Source organism: Lithobates pipiens, unplaced genomic scaffold (genome assembly GCF_037356315.1).
Source record: "Lithobates pipiens isolate NorthernLeopardFrog02 unplaced genomic scaffold, aLitPip1_a1.2 Scaffold_27, whole genome shotgun sequence".
Lineage (NCBI taxonomy): Eukaryota > Metazoa > Chordata > Amphibia > Anura > Ranidae > Lithobates > Lithobates pipiens.
Window position 1 is genome coordinate 163664021 of NW_027507788.1, and position 18861 is coordinate 163682881.

An 18861-nucleotide genomic window follows, 5' to 3' on the forward strand; every position below is an offset into this window, starting at 1 on the left:
ATAGTTAATAATACTTTGGACTGACTACTTTCCAAAAAGGTGCCATTTGGGGGATATCTGCACTGTCCTGACATCAGGATTGATCCACTTTCAGATATATACCATAGTTTGTGGACGTTATAACTTTCCTACAGACTAAATAGTAAACACTGATTTAGGTTGTTTTCACCAACTCCAGTCAAAACACTTTTTCTGCTTTGAACGGTAGGGAGTAAGAAGCAGGTGGAATCTCCTTGAGGTCTTCACTGCTGTATTGCTATTGCATAGATTTCCTCTTAATTTACATCCTTATCAGTGAGTAATCACTGCCATTGTAATTTAAAGGAAATCTACTCAGTGGGAACACAAACAACACTTAACCTGACAGAACTTCTAACCCTTACCTCCGCTATCACAAACAGAAAAAAAAAGATGTGAAAAAATGCTGTAAATTAACAAAGCTTTAAGAAATGGAAGTGTCAGTAGATATTTTTTTTTTTATCAATTAACAAAATTTAAAAAAAGTAAATGAACACAACAGAAATCCAAATCAAATCACTAATTGGTGTGATCACCCTTTACCTTCAAAACAGCAACAATTCTAGGTACACTTGCACACAGTTTATGAAGGAATTTGGTAGGCAGGTTTTTCCAAACATCCTGAAGAACTCATCACAGACCTTCTGTGGATGTCAGCTGCCCTTAAATCCTTCTGTCTCTTCATGTCATTCCAGACAGACTTGACAACGTTGAGATTAAGGCTCTGTGGGGGCCAAACCATCACTTCCAGGACTCCTTGTTATTCTTTACGGTGAAGATAGTTCTTAATGACATTGGCTGTATGTTTGGGGTCATTGTCCTGCTGCAGAATAAATTTGGGGCCAATCACACACCTCTTTGATGGTATGATATGATGGGTATCTGCCTGTATTTCTCACCATTGATCCTGACCAAATTTACAACTCACATTTGCAGAAATGCAACAACAAACTTGCAAGGAATCTCCACCATGCTTCGCTGTCGAGTGCAGACACTCATTGTACTGCTTTCAAGCCCTTCAGCAAAAAACAGCCTCCTACTACAGACAGATATTTATTATTTTGTCACACCAGTCTAGAGCACCTTGCTGCAATTTTTCTGCACCCCACTTCTTATGTTTTCATGCATAGTTGAAACACTTAGCCTTGTTTCCACGTCAGAGATATGGCTTTTTGGCTGCAGTTCTTTTATGAAGACCACTTCTGGACAGACGTCTTCGGACAGTAGATGGGTGTACCTGGGTCCCAATGCTTTCCACCAGTTCTGTGCTGATGGCAATGCTGGACACCTTCTGATGTCAAAGGGACGTAAGCTTGATGTATTGTTCATGTGCTGCATCAGGTTTCCTTAGCCAACCACTGCGTCTGCAATCCTCAATATTACCCTGTTTCTTTGTGCTTTTTTAAAAGAACTTAAAGAGCACATCTTGAAACCCCAGTCTGCTTTGAAATATTTTCCTAGGAGAGACCTTGCTGACGCAGTATAACTTCCTTGTGTCTTGTTGCTGTGCTTAGTCTTGCCATGGAGTATGACCTGTGACATGAAACTGTCTTCCACAATCTCACCTAATAGAAAAGTTTGACTGTTCCTCCCTCAGTTTTAAGCCTCCTAACCAGCTGTTTCAGTTACCGACTGTTTCAATTTACATATAAAATTGATGATGATTAGCACCTGTTTAGTATAATTGATTAGTCATATGCCTGACTCTAATCCTACAAATTCCCTGACTTTAAGCAAGTGTACAAAATGTGCAAGTGTAAGAACTGATGCTGGTTTGAAGCCAAAGGGTAGTTATACTAGATATTCATATGATTTTTGCTCACTTTGCAGTTTGAGAATGCTTTTTATTTTTAGCAATTTACAATTTACAGAATTTCTTCACACCTGCCTGAAACTTTTGCACAGGACTGTATATGTTTATTTTTTTTTTAATAAAAAATAAATAAAAATAAGTTCCATACTGTCCTATTTTTAGTTTTCAATGTTTGTACATTAATAAAGTTAGATACCCAATCACTGGAACAGCCTTTTCCAAACCTTTTTCCCCCAGAGGAGCCTTTAACCACTTGCTTACTGGGCACTTAAACCCCCCTCAGTCCCAGACCAATTTTCAGCTTTCAGCACTGATGCACTTTGAATGACAATTGCGCGGGCATACAACACTGTACCCAAATGAAATTTTTATAATTTTTTTCCCACAAATAGAGCTTTCTTTTGGTGGTATTTAATTACAGCTGGGAGTTTTATTTTTTGCTAAACAAACAAAAAAAGATGCAAAAAAAAAATCATGTTTAATAGTTTGTTATAAAATTTTGCAAACTGGTCATTTTTCTCCTTCATTGAAGTGCGCTGATGAGGCGGCACTGATAGGCTGCACTGGTGGGCACTGATGGGCTGCATTGGTGGGCACTGATGGGCTGCATTGGTGGGCACTGATGGGCTGCATTGGTGGGCACTGATAGGCATAGTTAAGGTTGCACTAATAGGCACAGATAAGGCGGCACCGATGGGCACAGATAAGGCGGCACTGATGGGCACAGATAAGGTGGCACAGATGGGTGGCACGGATGGGTGGCACGGATGGGTGGCACGGATTGGCACTGATAGGTACCACTGATAGATGGGACTGATGGGCACTGATAGGTGGCACTGATAGGTGACACTGATAGGTGGCACTGCTGGGCACTGATGGGCGGCACTGCTGGGCACTGGTCGATGACACTGATAGGTGGCACTGCTGGGCGGCACTGCTGGGCACTGGTCGATGACACTGATGGGCACGGATATGTGGCACTGGGGTGTAGCACCTTTGTTGAGGCAGATTGTGGGCACTGCTGGGTGGCACTATGGGCACTTTTTTTAATGTATGCTGACTCTAATCCTACAAATTCCCTGACTTTAAGCAAGTGTACAAAATGTGCAAGTGTAAGAACTGATGCTGGTTTGAAGCCAAAGGGTAGTTATACTAGATATTCATATGATTTTTGCTCACTTTGCAGTTTGAGAATGCTTTTTATTTTTAGCAATTTACAATTTACAGAATTTCTTCACACCTGCCTGAAACTTTTGCACAGGACTGTATATGTTTATTTTTTTTTTAATAAAAAATAAATAAAAATAAGTTCCATACTGTCCTATTTTTAGTTTTCAATGTTTGTACATTAATAAAGTTAGATACCCAATCACTGGAACAGCCTTTTCCAAACCTTTTTCCCCCAGAGGAGCCTTTAACCACTTGCTTACTGGGCACTTAAACCCCCCTCAGTCCCAGACCAATTTTCAGCTTTCAGCACTGATGCACTTTGAATGACAATTGCGCGGGCATACAACACTGTACCCAAATGAAATTTTTATAATTTTTTTCCCACAAATAGAGCTTTCTTTTGGTGGTATTTAATTACAGCTGGGAGTTTTATTTTTTGCTAAACAAACAAAAAAAGATGCAAAAAAAATATCATGTTTAATAGTTTGTTATAAAATTTTGCAAACGGGTAATTTTTCTCCTTCATTGAAGTGCGCTGATGAGGCGGCACTGATAGGCTGCACTGGTGGGCACTGATGGGCTGCATTGGTGGGCACTGATGGGCTGCATTGGTGGGCACTGATGGGCTGCATTGGTGGGCACTGATAGGCATAGTTAAGGTTGCACTAATAGGCACAGATAAGGCGGCACCGATGGGCACAGATAAGGCGGCACTGATGGGCACAGATAAGGTGGCATGGATGGGTGGCACAGATGGGTGGCACGGATGGGTGGCACGGATTGGCACTGATAGGTACCACTGATAGATGGGACTGATGGGCACTGATAGGTGGCACTGATAGGTGACACTGATAGGTGGCACTGCTGGGCACTGATGGGCGGCACTGCTGGGCACTGGTCGATGACACTGATGGGCACGGATATGTGGCACTGGGGTGTAGCACCTTTGTTGAGGCAGATTGTGGGCACTGCTGGGTGGCACTGTGGGCACTGCTGGGTGGCACTATGGGCACTTTTTTTAATGTGGCACTGGCAGGTGTGCACTGGCAGGGGGCAGGTGGGCACTAGCAGGGCTGGCCATGATCGGGACTGATGTCCCGATCACGGCCGCCGGTGATCGCCTTTTTTTTTTCTCCTCGCGCTGACAGCGCGAGGAGGAATAATAGCCGATTACCGGCTCCGTTATATCACATGATCAGCTGTCATTGGCTGACAGCTGATCACGTGATAAGGGGTCGGGATCGACCCCTTGCACGGATCAGTGATCAGGCGAGTCTTGTAGACTCGCTGATCACAGAGCGCGCCGCGCGCGCCCGTGCACGGGACTACGTCTATTGACATCGTCCCGGAAAAGGAGATCCGCGCTGTAGCCGTCATTTGGCTATAGCGCGGATCTCAAGTGGTTAAAATAATTTTAAGATTGCAGGGAACTCCAGCTAAAATGAATTAATCAACATCAGTGGGAAGAATGTCACTTACAGTGGTGATTAGTGGAAAGAATGCCCCCTTACAGTGATGGTCAGAATGCCACCCTTCAGACAGCTAAAATAAATCATTGATGTCATGCTGCAAGTGGCAAAAACAAAAAAAAAAAACAGTGATTACCAGTCACTAGCTCTTTTATTATCATACTATAAGGGCCGTCCAACTGCAGTGTGTCCCTCCCAGCATTTTATTATGTGTGGGAGGGACAGGTGCAGCATCCATCCTGGGTACAGGTAGCTTGTCAAAGTATATATGGCTGGACAGGGCTGAACACTTGTCATATACTGAACATTGTACCGAGCAGAACTGGCTCTGTGTGTTCAGAGTAGAAGATCCGGAATGCAGAAAAGACGTAGTCAGTAAGGTCAATGTTGAAAGACTACCTCTGTTAATGATAGAGCCAGTGGGATAAATATGAGAACACATTTTATAGATGTCCTTTGACAGTATTCACCATATTGTGGTTTTATCTAATCGTATGTTTGGTGTGGTGTAAGATTAAGTGGTGGTTACTAAAAAGGTTCCTTCAAACTGAACTCTGAATTCTGTTCAAGCTGGCGTTCAGAGACAGACATCAAATAACACGTATATAACTGCATCCTGAAATGATTGAGCATCTTGTATACTGAGATCTATAAGCAGTTCTTTTCATACAATCTCTCTACACTTACAGCTTTTTTTGCATGGGGCTCACTTGTACTTAAAAGGAAGATTTTCCCTCTTTGCGCTTGTCACATTTTACCACTATTTCACAGGAATTTTCAAGCTTCATTTCCAGTTATTTATTTTCACACCAAAATAGAGTTTTGAATGTTAAGTTCTGCATAAAAAAAATGGCAGTAAATGGTATAAAATATGTGTAAAATAGGTAAAGGATACAAAGGAGCTGAATGTAGCAGAAAATGTGCAGAACAAACTGAAAAGATACACCACCTAGAGCAAAATTCTAGTGTCCCTCCAAATAATGCATTACTCTTGCTTAAGAGTCCCAGAAAAAAAAGAACAACATTTTTCTCACTGTCATATTTTTCCCTTACAGATTTTGGACCCCTCCCCAACCATATAATTTCTGAAAGAATGTGACCCGTAGAATAAAAGAAAATTGAAGGTACACAAAAATGTAAAGTAACTTAATTTCTCTAAAAGTCTGGAGGTTTTCATTTACAGCTTTTAGAATTCCTAAAAGTCTCCATGAATTATACATTTTCTAAAAGCATGTGCCTTGTAAAAAAAAAAAAAAAAGATGATGTTATTGATTTTTTAAGCCCCACAGTATTTGAACAATGCAAATATTTCTCAAATTGACAAAAGAAAAAAACCTACTAAAGTCCACACATAAACATAACTTACCGTAACTAAAATTCCTGCTAAATTTGTACTAAGGCCTTGTTTACATGTGGTGTAGTAAAGCGTATGTCCATTGAGGGCCATGTTTATTCACACAGGAATGCACAGCTTTTCTGTGCAGCCCTGTGCAGGCACTCCCATTCATGTCAATTGGGATGCAGCAGCTGCAAGGACAGATCTCCTCACATCCATGGGGTGTAGGTGCATGGCCCCAAACACAGATGGCATAAGTTCTGGGACATGCTCAAGTTGGGAGCAGTGGCTGTGTCCATGCAGCTGCTGCATCCCAATTGACAGCAATGGGACTGCCTGTATGGGGATGCACGAAAAGGCCTTTGTACTTTGTCCTGCATTTTTGGAGACAGTACATATATGACATTTATACAACCAACATCTTCCCCCAACCACTTTAGTAAGATTGTGCTGTTTCTTCGGTAGCTGTTTTCTCCCCTCCCTCCCTCTCTTTTTTCTGTAAATTAAAGTGGAAGAAAAGCCTAACTGTATTTTATTATTAAAATGTTCTCTCCCTCATCCTTCTCCCTACCCTCTATATATAAAAAAAAATAAAAAATCTGTGTACTAATCTGTTTTTAATTCACTCTGGTCTAGTCACATGATCTTGCAGCTCTTGTTCCCCTGAGTAAGGGAGCACTTGATAACAACTGTGAATACCCAGAGCTGTGACCTCACCCATAGGTTTGACCCCACCGATCCCTCATCTTCCCTGCAGCAGCCACTAACAGGGAAGCCGAAGCAGCAGGATCCCATGATCAGACAAAATATGTGAGCGGATTAAAAATATGTAAGTATACATATCTTTTTTTACACTGAGTAGGCAGGATAGGTATGAGGACTGGGAGGAAATATTTTTAAGTCTAGTTTGTTAAAGTGATTGTAAAGTCTCATTTTTTTTTTTTGTTAAAAACAGCAAACTTGTTATACTTACCTGTTCTGTGTAGTGGATTTGCACAGATACTCTTTTTCTCAGGTCCCTCTTCTGTGATCCTGGCCCCTCCCTCCTTTGGAGGGCCCCCCACAGCAAGTAGCTTGCTATGGGGACACCCGAGCCGAGCTGCAGCTCCCTGTGTCCATTCAGACACGGAAGCCCCAACCTGCCCCCCTTACTCTCCTCATTGGCTGACTGACTTTGATTGACAGCCGCGGGAGCCCATGGTGCCACGCTGCTGTCTCAGCCAATAAGGAGGGGAGTCTCGGACAGCCGAGACACTCCTACAATATCACTAGATGTAGCTGGGCTCAGGTAAGTATTAGGGGGGCTGCTGCACACACAAGTTTTTTTTTTTATCTTATTGTACTAAGATACAAAAAAAAAACTTCTGCCTTTAAAATCAATTTAAACTTTTCTTACACTTTAAAAAAAAAAAAAAAGGCCTTTATATGAAAATGTTAGTTTCTATACCAAATTTTTTGAATTATTGACCTTGGACAAACTTTAAGGGGTATTTTGTACTATTTTTGCACAACATTTATTAAGGTCAGGATTAAACTAATAACATTTACTTATAGACCTCAATAGCTCAGGCTAAAAGCTACACACATTGCTCCTCCCTTATTGGAATAATGAAGTCTAAACTGTATGTAAAACTAAACACAACTCATAAACAGGCAGCATCTATGTTGTCTCTTTAGCTAAGCTAATGCCTTATCTACAAAGTACTGAAGTCAGAAAGTAAACAACAACCAGGCATATAGTAGAGGTCATTGATGGCAGAAGCAGAGGTCTATCTATGATGGCAGCCTACAGCACAGATGTGTTTTTAAGTAACTGTTATTTTGTAAAGTGTAGAACCACTGACCACTTTTGAGCCTGAATGGGTTCTATAATATTTCACATTTTCTAAATATTGAGCCTTTTCAAAGCAAAAAGTGTTAAAGGCTACACTTACAGTTCTGTATTGTAGATAACTCCAGGAATGTCACTTAAAACTAACAATTTCAGTTTGAGCGGAATGCAATTGGGGAATTGTGCAATGACAACTATAACGGTCTCTCTAAGCTTTGCTCATTTTCCCTGGCTGTATGTGACAGCATAAATATTAGAATCTCAATTAAAATAATATATATCACGAGGCCATAAAAAGCGTCTATATCCCAAAATTATAACATGCCAGCATATTAGAAAATCTGCATCTGTAACTATTTATATCAGCCAAAGCATCTTTGCCTTAGCTCATCCAGATTTAAATCCTCTGCAGTGTTACTGACACCCGTCTGACCAGGCGGGCACTGGCTCTGCTTAGGTTGGAAGGTGCCCAAGGCTAATTCTCAGCAGTTCATTTAGTTCCGATTCAATCTACATGACAGCAACGTCCATAAATCTTATTTTAATGAGAACTCTCCACCTGCCTGCCCCAGCATTTAATAAAATCTGAGCTGGTTTGGAAGCCCTCCAACAATCGCACATCTTTAACCCCTCGCTGTGACTGTCAGCTATGCCAGAGACGCTGCTGCCCACTTTGGAAAAATTTGGGGAACTGTAAGCTAGGCATCTCCTAGGCTGACTAGTTATGGTTTGTAATTAATTATGACTCAGTGTGTTTGTTCTGTGCGGACTAGTTATGAATGTAAACCACACAGGAGACTTGAGCTGAGTTTACGGCCACACAATGCACTATTAGCAGATACAATGGAGCTTATTTATAATCCATTGACTTCTACTAACCACACAAGCAAATGCAGCTCTGTATTAATTCATTCATCCTTAAAAGAGAAGTGTGGGAATTGAAAATAAACCAACAATCATACTCCTCTATATGCCTGCAGCTCTGATCCCAGCTGCAGCTTTCCCCTCACTGTCTGTAGACCAAGAACTGAGCAATCAAACACCGCTGATCACTCAGTTCTCAGTATTCAGTGAGCAGAGAGCCGGTGACTATCAGTCACCAGCCCTCTGCTATGCCCCTCCAGCACTCCGTGGAGCGTCAAGCTGTTTAGGGGGGTGGGGACGGCTGGCTAAGGCTCTCAGTGGCTTGCTAAGAGACTGAGCCAGCTGCCAGTCCAGGCATCTGCCAGTTTTCTCCTTTTATTTTTCCTCTTAATAACATGCTCCTTGTCAGCACATGAGCACTGCAGCACACATTGTACGGTTTCTCCATCTTTCTGAGCTCTGCTGAGGGGCATACCAGATAAGATTTAGGTACTTTCACTGCTTGCATTTAACTACTTACTTACTGGGCCCTTATACCCCCTTCCTGCCCAGGCCAAATTTTAGCTTTCAGTACTCTCATGCTTTGAATAAAAATTGTGTGGTCATGCAATACTGTACCCATTTTTTTCCCACACAAGTAGAGCTTTCTTTTGGTGGTATTTACCGTATATACTCGAGTATAGGCCGACCCGAATATAAGCCGAGGCCCCCAATTTACCCCCAAAAAAACTGGCAAACTTATTGACTCGTGTATAAGCCGAGGGTGAGACATGCCTGTCCATCCCTGTGTGTGTGTCCGTCCCTGTGTGTCCGTATATCCCTGTGTGTGTGTGTGTCCATCCATCCATCCATCCCTGTGTGTGTGTGTGTCCATCCATCCATCCCTGTGTGTGTGTGTGTCCATCCATCCATCCATCCCTGTGTGTGTGTGTCTCCATCCATCCATCCATCCCTGTGTGTGTGTGTCTCCATCCATCCATCCATCCCTGTGTGTGTGTGTCCGTGTGTGTGTGTGTGTGTGTGTGTGTGTGTGTGTGTGTGTGTGTGTGTGTGTGTGTGTGTGTGTGTGTGTGTGTGTGTGTCCAGCCTACCTGTGTCCTGAGCCTCCGTCCCGTGCCGTGCCTTGCCTCCTTGCCTCCGTCCCGTGCCGTGCCTTGCCTCCTTGCCTCCGTCCCGTGTCGTTTCGTGCCTTGCCTCCGTCCCGTCCCGTCCCGTGCCGTGCCTTGCCTCCGTCCCGTGCCTTGCCAGGATCGCCTCGGCGGCCATTCTAAAATTCAAAAGCCCCGCCTCCGCCTCCGCCTGTGATAGGCGGAACACTGAATTTCCCAGCAGCCTGTGTTCCGCCTATCACCGATATCGTCTCATCCTCGTACTACGGACGAGGATGAGACGATGTCCGTGATAGGCGGAACACAGGCTGCTGGGAAATTCAGTGTTCCGCCTATCACAGGCGGAGGCGGAGAAGGAGGCGCGGCTTTCAAATTGTAGTATGTCCGCCGTCTGTCTGCTCGATACGCTGATCGAGCAGTCAGACGGCGATGACTCGAGTATAAGCCGAGGGGGGCACTTTCAGCCTCAAAAAAGAGGCTGAAAATCTCGGCTTATACTCGAGTATATACGGTAATCACCACCGGGTTTTTTAATTTTTGCTACACAAACAATAAAATACAGAAAATTGAGAAAAAACTAAAGTTTTTCATATTTTGTTATAAAATTTTGAAAACAGGTAATTTTTCTCCTACAGTGATGGGCACTGATGGGCACTAATAGGCTGCACTGATGGATAGCACTGATAGGTGACACTTATGATGAGGTAATGATAGGCACTGATTGGCGGCACAGATTAGCAGTACTGATGGACACTAATAGATGGCACTGGTGGGCACTCATTAGCAGCACTAAAGGGCATGGATTATCAGCCCTGGTAGGCACTAAGGGGACTTATGTCCCTCTAACACAATGGTTCTCAGTTCTTGTCCTCAGGACCCGTTAACAGGCCAGATTTGCAAGATAACAAACACATCACAAGTGATATAATTTGCTGCTCAGTGTTTGCAGTATTCTAGTCTGCATCTCCCCAAGGTAATACGTACAATCTGGCCTGTTAGTGGGTCCTGAGGACAGGAGTTGAGAACCCCTGCTCTAACAGAAGCTGGTTTAATGGCTTATTTTCTTCACTGACAGTGTGAGGAAAAAAAAAAAAAAAAAAACATAACCGCCTTTTGTTTACTTTTGTGATCAGCTGTCACTGGTAAAGGGCCAACTGTGATTGGCCCTTTACCTTGATCTGTAAGTGATTATAAAGTGGGTTCTTGAGTTTGCCTTCAATTTGTTAGTGTATTTAAAGCTGCTAATACATTTAACACTACTTTCTGCCCCACACAGACAATGCTGCTGTCTAATGTTCCTCCTGTTCTTATTCATCCAGAGTTGTGTCTCACTAATACTGAAGGTGTGTTACTGGGCAGATCAACGGGGAAAAGCAGAGGGGGGGGGGGGGGAACTGAAATCTAATGGTTGGAAAGCTGCAATATATTACGTTTTGGGTTTAATAGCGCTTTGTTTCCAGAATGGGTTGGGTGCTTCCGTGGAAGTCTTATCACACAGTTATTCTGGTTCTGGTCGCAGATTTCTTTTAAACAATCCATTTGCAAACTTGCTTCTCTGCTAACTGAAAGTGGCGGTTTGAGTTTTTCCTTCATCTCCTGTTGTCAGCTGAAAAAGAGCGTCTGTGCTGTCTGCAAACTCTTCCAATCTTCCAGGTCTTTGTCAGCTTTCACCTTGAAGGCACCTTAGTCTTTCTACTACATTAGCCAGCCATAATAACCTTACAGACAATGTAATGAAGCCACAGTGATAAACTGTTGTAAATGTAATATGTTACAGCCCCCTCTGGCAGCGAAGCATTACACAAGTCAAACATCCAATACACTAAACTTCCTTAACAAATCGCCTTAATTTCCTTTCCTTGTGTATCAGCTGCAGTATTTGCAGGTGACGATGTTACAGCGAGTTTAAACACACTGGGACGCCAGTGTCGGCTACTTCTGACTGGCAAGGTCGCGCCTCCGCAGTCCTGCGGGCACTGTGAGCTATCTGGGGATGGAGACGTGTTACAAAACTAGACAGCATTGCAAACACAATGTTGGAATATATTAACACATACATTTTATGTGTCCAGTCCTAGAGAGGGTCCTAATAGGTATTATTCACTGTCATTCTTGTGACAGGCGATGGCTTTTATTTTACAGCACTTTCTGTCAGTGTCATGTCTTTAAAGGGCCATTGAGCAGAACTTGCAAATTGGTTTATGTAAAAGAGGTTTTAACTACATACTCTGTTGTGTAAAAATTTCATATAATCAGAATCGTTGATATTTAAAGTGAAGATGTTATAGTGGGGTGAGGGAATATTTTCCAGTATGAAGCTGGCTTCCTGTCGAGTACTCCCATAAAAACAATTCTAGTGACTGACAGTTTGGTGCCTTGCTTTTGGCAGCTAGCATAGAACAACAAGCTGCACATCAAAGTTAATGTCAGATGCCCAAATTTCTGTGCAGATATGCAAATCACAACAGGTTTGGGTTGGGAAAATCATAAAAGGCTATTTCACAGAATGCCGATTTTTTATTTTACATTTAGTGAGCTATAGCTGATTGATAAATCGGTAAAATGAATTAAGACATGTATTTGTGTAGTGAGTAAAAACATCTACAGAAGAACAGTAAGGCTACTTTCACACTGGGGCGGGCCGGCGGTAAAGCGGTGCTGTATTTAGCGCCGCTTTACCGTAGTTTTAACGGCACTATTCGGCCGCTAGTGGGCGGTTTTAACCCCAACTAGTGGCCGAAAAAGGGCTCAAAGCGCCGCTGCAGCGGCGCTTTGCTGGCGGGTTTGCCGCGCTGCCCCATTGTTTTCAATGGGAAGGGGCACATTAGGAGCGGTGAGTACACCACTCCTAAAGCGCTGCAAAGATGCGGCTTGCAGGACTTTTTGAACATCCTGCAAGCGCATCGTAGTGTGAAAGCCCTCCAGCTTTCACACTGGAGACACAGGAGAGGCTCTTTACAGGCACTACACAGGCGCTATTTTTAGCACTGTAGCGCCTGTAATGCACCTCAGTGTGAAAGTAGTCTTATTGTTGCCTATTGCAAGCAATGAGATTGTCGCTTGCATTCTCCCATATTGCAAAAGTACGGTTAGGACCCCTTTCACACTGAAGTGCTTTCAGGCACTTTCACACAAAAAAAAGCACGTGAAAAGCTCACGAAAACCTATTTCCATTAAAATCAATGAATGCTTTCACACTGAGGCAGTGCGCTGGCAGGGTGGTGAAAAAATTCCCCTCTCCATTAAAATTAATGGAAAGCTCTTCAAAAGCACTTGAAAAGCTCTTCAAAAGCACCTGAAAAGCTCTTCAAAAATGTTCAGTGTTTTACTGCCAGTTTAGAAGCGCCTCAGTGTGAAAGGGACCTTACTGTTCTAATAAGCACTATGACCTTGTGCTGCTGGAAATCCAGAATGCTAAGCTTACACATTGTTATCTCTTCAGGGCTGTGGCAGGTGTTTCGTCAGATTAGGCGACCCATCAAATTTCGTTCTGTTGCGTCCATCTTGGTACACCCCACACTTGGCCTGCAGTAAGGATACTGTGAGAAGGCGGCAAGCGGACATCTTTTTACAACCACCAGAGTCTTGCATTGCACACTTATTTTTACCAATAAACTGAGCTTATATAGTGAAATACAGTGTTTTGAAATCCGTCTGAGTGTTTTGATGTCGAATTTTTAAAGCAGCGGCAATCGTGCTGATCTTAGAGGTTTGCTGATCTGGGAGAACACCACTTCTTTTAAAATTCAACAGCAAAACAGTCACACGCATATTTAAATACTGTACTTCACTATATAAGCTCAGTTTACTGGTCAAAATAAGTGTCAAAATGCAAGACTCCGGTGGGTGTATAAAGATGTCTGCTCACTGCCTTCTGACTGTATCCTTATTATGGCTGAGTGTGGGGGGTACCAAGATGGCTGTGACAGGACATCACTTCCGTCACACAATTTGACGAGGCGCCTGATCTGATGAAACACCGGCAAAGGACAGTGTAACAGACATCCTTGAACCTCACCACCTGCTGGTCAATATTCAGCACTCCAGCCCAGGCCTCTGCTTTGCACACCTGCCCTTATTATTGATTATTAAAGGGACCACACATCTTCATACGAATAGTCTGTTTGATCATGCGCTGGATAGAGTATTGACTGTAGTCTAAAGCCTAGTACACACAATGAGATTATCGGACGAATGAACGTCCATTTTTTTTTGGCTGTTAATCTTCATATCGAAAACAAATAGGTTATAAGTACGAAAATTCTTGTATGACAGAATAAAAATTCAGAAGTGATGTAATGTGTTGTCGTGTATTTGTATTTGTATTGTATTTTTGGATAAAAACTGTAATGATTAAATGAAAATGGTGTGATCTGGTATCGTACAAGAAAAATGTTTTTGTTTGTCCCTTCGGGAAATTTCAAACGACAGCTGTGTACTAACAATCAGATTATCGAACAATTGCATCAAAAGGGGTATTTTTTGTATGACATTCTGATAGTGTCTATGGCTCTTAACTGTTACTACCCTAGATTATTCCTTTGCTTTGTTTGGACTGTGTTTGCCCTCAGATTGTTTGTGCTTATAATAATTATTGGCATGTTATCTTTGCTATTGTCAGCCATTTTTTCATTATACCTGTCTGCAAATGGGACTCTGTTTACCGACGCCTGACCTAACCATCTGCCTGCTTACTCTTCTTCTGTTTACTGTTAGCTTTGAAGATCTGTTCTAAGGATGTAAACTGCTTTATATATGTTCTGCTTGTTGTCAGGTGTTGCCCCTACCAACACAAAGGATCAACTAAACCCCCTGACAAGTGGCAGGGGAAAGAGGTGAGCTATTCAGAGAGCCTACTACTTTACCCTGAATTCAACATTAAAGGGTCTTAGGTACTGTGTATACATTTATGGGTATGGATATACCTATATGGGATCTTTCTCTCTTGCTGTCAGTCTCAAAATAAATACATGAAAGTGGCAATCTGGTTGCAATAGACAAATGAAAAACAGACAACAGAATCAGACATACAAGGGGACTATTTTGAGATAGGTGTGTTGGTGAATGATGATCTCTCTGATACTAGGTGTGTGTATAGTATAGCATTCTGTAGCAGAGACTTGGTAGCAGTGGCGAAACTAGAAACTCCAGGGCCCCTGATGCAAGAAACCATGAAGGGCCCCCTGAACCCCAGCCATGGCCCTTCTCTCCGAGTCCAGCGGGGGAACTCCAGGGCGTGGTCACAGGTATGACCTTTGTGAGCCCTGTAGTTCCACCACTGGTATCAGTAGTTTTATTTTTATTTTTTTTTTAGTTTTTAGTAGTTTTTTTTATTATTATTTTTTAAATTTTTAGGTGCCCCATTGGGGGACGGTTCCTAGGCAGGATGGGGTCCCCAGGAGAGATGAGGTCCTTTTCTCCAGGGCAGATGAAGTTACTGCCCCCAGGTGAGAAGGGGTCCCTGTCCCCAGGGGAGATGGGGGTCCCTGTCCCCACGTGAGAAGTGGTCCCTGTCCCCAGGGTGAGATAGAGGGGGTATGTAATGGAGTGTGGGGGATAGGGTCCTCTCACTCACCATGACCAAGCTGTAGGCCGCACACTCATCCATGTTGACCTGGGCTCCATCCAGTGTGCTGGACGGGTGATCAGCATATCTCCCAGAAAGACCTTTCATCATCTGTGTATGATGGGGGAGGAGGGGGGCTGGCAGACAAGCCTGCAGTGTCCTCCGGGGGGCTCTCATAGGGCTGCACTGCATCTGTGTGCTTAAAGTTTGTTTACCCGGGAGAAGTATGCAGTGCAGTGTGGGCCGGACTCGGAACAGACATCGGACTGAGCGGCAATGCATGGAGCAGGAGAGGGATACTCTGAGGAGCCGGCTGAGGACACAGGTCATGCGGGGAATGCACAACTAAAGAGCAGCCAGTGCGATAGTGGAGCATGGAGCTCTGCTAGTCACCCTCCACCTCCAGCCACCCGTGTGCATGGTGCACTGATACCCCTAGCTGCCTATGCTGCTGTCAGCCATATGTAGAGGGGGCTGCATGGGCCCCCTGCATCACAGGGCCGGTTGCGGTCGCGACTGCTGCACCCCCTATAGTTACGCCCCTGCTTGGCAGGATGGATTTTAGACACTGGTAGTAAAGCATAGATGGTACTTAGACAGGACTATGTTGTAATAGTAGTATATGATGACTAAAAATGGCATACAGCATTTTCAGCTTTTCCTGTGTTTATTAGGACCCTTATCACAAACTAGGCCTTTCTCTGTGGCCTACTTTATGGAGCTTTTCAGTTACTAAAGTGAACCTGCATTCAAGTCTCATCCTAATGCTTGTTTACACACGGATGTATAACACTAACCTAAACTTTGACTCCACCATTTTAACATAGATCATATGACTAAGGCTAGGCACCCAGGCTATTGGTTATATAAGCACCACTACAGGGAACAAACAGTAAAAGTAAGTATCTTAGATAGGATTACTGACATAGCTTTATGTTAATGTTTGGGTACAGGTCCAAGTAACAGTTGGCTGACATTTGAATCCTAATTTTTTTTTGTAGCCTTTTCTTTCTTTTTTTGCTGCAGTAAAATCTTTACAGAAGATGAACAGCAAAGGCTTTTTTAGATTGAATCCAAACATAAAAGATGATGATTCCAATTGTTGAGCTTTATTTGGCTATCAGCTTGGATGGCTTCTCCCTCTAGCATGAGTCACATAAGAATGTACTTGCACATTCCGTTGCAGTGAACATTACATTTTTTGACAGCAACTTGGGACTAAAGCACATAAATTGGGAATTTGAAAGAATAACCCATCCAAACAGCTAGTTGGAACTGCAGTATGTCAAAAAGCTGGCTTGGGCAAAGTAAAAATGTACATGCATTATATGGCCAAAAGTTAGTGGACAGCTGACCATCACACTTACCTATATGGCGAAAAAGTATTTGGACACCCCTCTGAATTATTGAGCTCAAGTCTTTCCAGTGTCCATTTTAGACAATTGTATGTTTAAAACCGTTTGAGGAAGGCCAGTTTCTGTTCCAGCATGACTGTGACCTTAAGCACACAGTCAGCCCCATAAAGATATGGTTCAACCAGTTTGGTGTAGCAGGACTCGAATGACCTACACAAAGCCCCGATCTCAACCTTACTAAACACATTTGGAAGAACTTATAACACCAATTGCGAGCCAGGTCTTCATGCCCAACATCATAACCTGACCTCACAAATGAGCACAAATTTCACAGCTACAATCCAAAATCTTGTGAAAAGTCATCCCAGAAGAATGGAGACAGTTATGGCTTCAAAAGAGGCCAACTCCATATTAATGCTCATAGTTTGGAATGGGATGTCCAACAAGCTCATATAGGAGTGATGGTCAGGTGTACACAGACACCAATGGGGACACTAGTTCTGTTGACATTCAAGGATACCTTCACTTTGGAGGGATTTGCTCCCACTTCCTGTTTTGCCTGTGGGATAGGAAGTGAAAGGAAATTATTACACATATAAGGATTGAACAAGTAAAAAAAATGGTGGACTTTGTGGGCACATAATGAGAGGGAGAATCGATAAAAAAGTATCAATTTTATCAGAGCATAATTTAAAAAACCTATAAAGAATTTCTGATCCAGTAATGCCTCCAAAAACTGGAGGCATTACTGGATCAGAAATTCTTCTCTCACTTTGATCAATGATCAAATCAATTTTTGTACCTTAGATCCAGCCCTCTGTAACTGCATTATTGGGAAACTGGTAACTGTGTCTATACAGGGTGTTGTTTATATGTTTTTTTTAAATTATGCTGTGATAAAATTTATATCTTTTTTTTATTGATTCTCCTTCTCATTATGTGCTCACAAAGTCCACCAATTGTATTACTTGTTCAATCCTTATATATATATATATATATATATATATATAATATTATATATACTTTTTTGAATGTTGGCTAGGTGAGGGTGTTTCTTTCCGAAATTACACAATATTTACATACACTATATTGCCAAAAGTATTGGGACACCTGCCTTTACAAGCACATGAACTTTAACTGGTTCCTGACCAGCGCACGCCGATGTACGTCGGCAGAATGGCACGGGCAGGCATATTGGCGTACAGGTACGTACAATCTTCAATGCCGCCCTGCCATCGCGAGTGTGCCGCTGCCGGCGTGCTCGCGTGCCGGTCGGGACCCCCGTGAGTTCGGTCACGGGTCCCGCGGACTCGATCGCCGTGGGCATTCCCGCGATCGTCTCACGGGACGGGTGAATGGAGAAGTGCCGTTGTAAACAGCATTTCTCCAATCTGCCTAGCAACTAGTGACGCTGATCTCTGCTCCATGTGATTGGAGCAGAGATCAGTGTTCACTAAATGAAAGCCCAACCCCCCCCACAGTTAGTAACACACCCCTAGGAACACTTAACCCCTACACTGCCACCCACTGGTTAACCCCTTCACTGCCAGTGTCATTTACACAGGAATCACTGCATTTATATAGCAGTGATTGCTGTATAACTGACAATGGTCCCAAAAATGTGTCAAAAATGTCCGATGTGTCCGCCATAATGTCGCAGTCACAATAAAAATCGCTGATCGCCGCCATTACTAGTAAAAAAAAAAAAATAATAAAAAACTATTAATAAAAATGCCATAAAACTATCCCTATTTTGTAAACGCTATAACTTCTGCGCAAACCAATCAATAATCGCTTATTGCGATTTTCTTACCAAAAATATGTAGAAGAATACGTATCGGCCTAAATTGAGGGGAAATTTTTTTTTATATATTTTTGGGGGATAGTTATTATAACAAAAAGTAAAAAATAATGCGTTTTTTTTCAAAATTGTCGCTCTATTTTTGTTTATAGCGCAAAAAATAAAAACCGCAGAGGTGATCAAATACCACCAAAAGAAAGCTCTATTTGTGGGAAAAAAAGGACGTCAATTTTGTTTGGGAGCCACGTTACAAGACTGTGTAATTGTCAGTTAAAGCGACGCAGTGCCAAATCGCAAAAAGTGGTCTGGTCTTTGACCAGCAAAATGGTCCGGTCTGTAAGTGGTTAATGGCATCCCAGCCTTAGTCTGCTAGGTTCAATATTGAGTTGGCCCACCCTTTGTAGCTATAACAGCTTCAACTCATTTGGGAAGGCTGTCCACAAGGTTTAGTAAAAAACAAACAAAAAAAACAAAAACAAACCATAATATCTCCTCCACCAAATGATTTGGATCAGTGCACAAAGCAAGG

General features: G+C 42.8%; 1 protein-coding gene across 4 annotated transcripts in view; it reads right to left on the reverse strand.

The window, feature by feature from the left end:
* KIRREL3 (kirre like nephrin family adhesion molecule 3) overlaps positions 1-18861 on the reverse strand; it is a 1324921-nt gene that overhangs the window by 102569 nt on the left and 1203491 nt on the right. For 2 of the 4 annotated variants that reach the window (XM_077457844.1, XM_077457843.1), the window contains exon 13: positions 17052-17090. The exons of the other annotated variants lie outside the window; for them this stretch is intronic. In XM_077457844.1, the coding sequence (XP_077313970.1) occupies positions 17052-17090 (39 nt within the window). The remainder of the gene's footprint in view (positions 1-17051; positions 17091-18861) is intronic. 4 annotated transcript variants of the gene reach the window in all.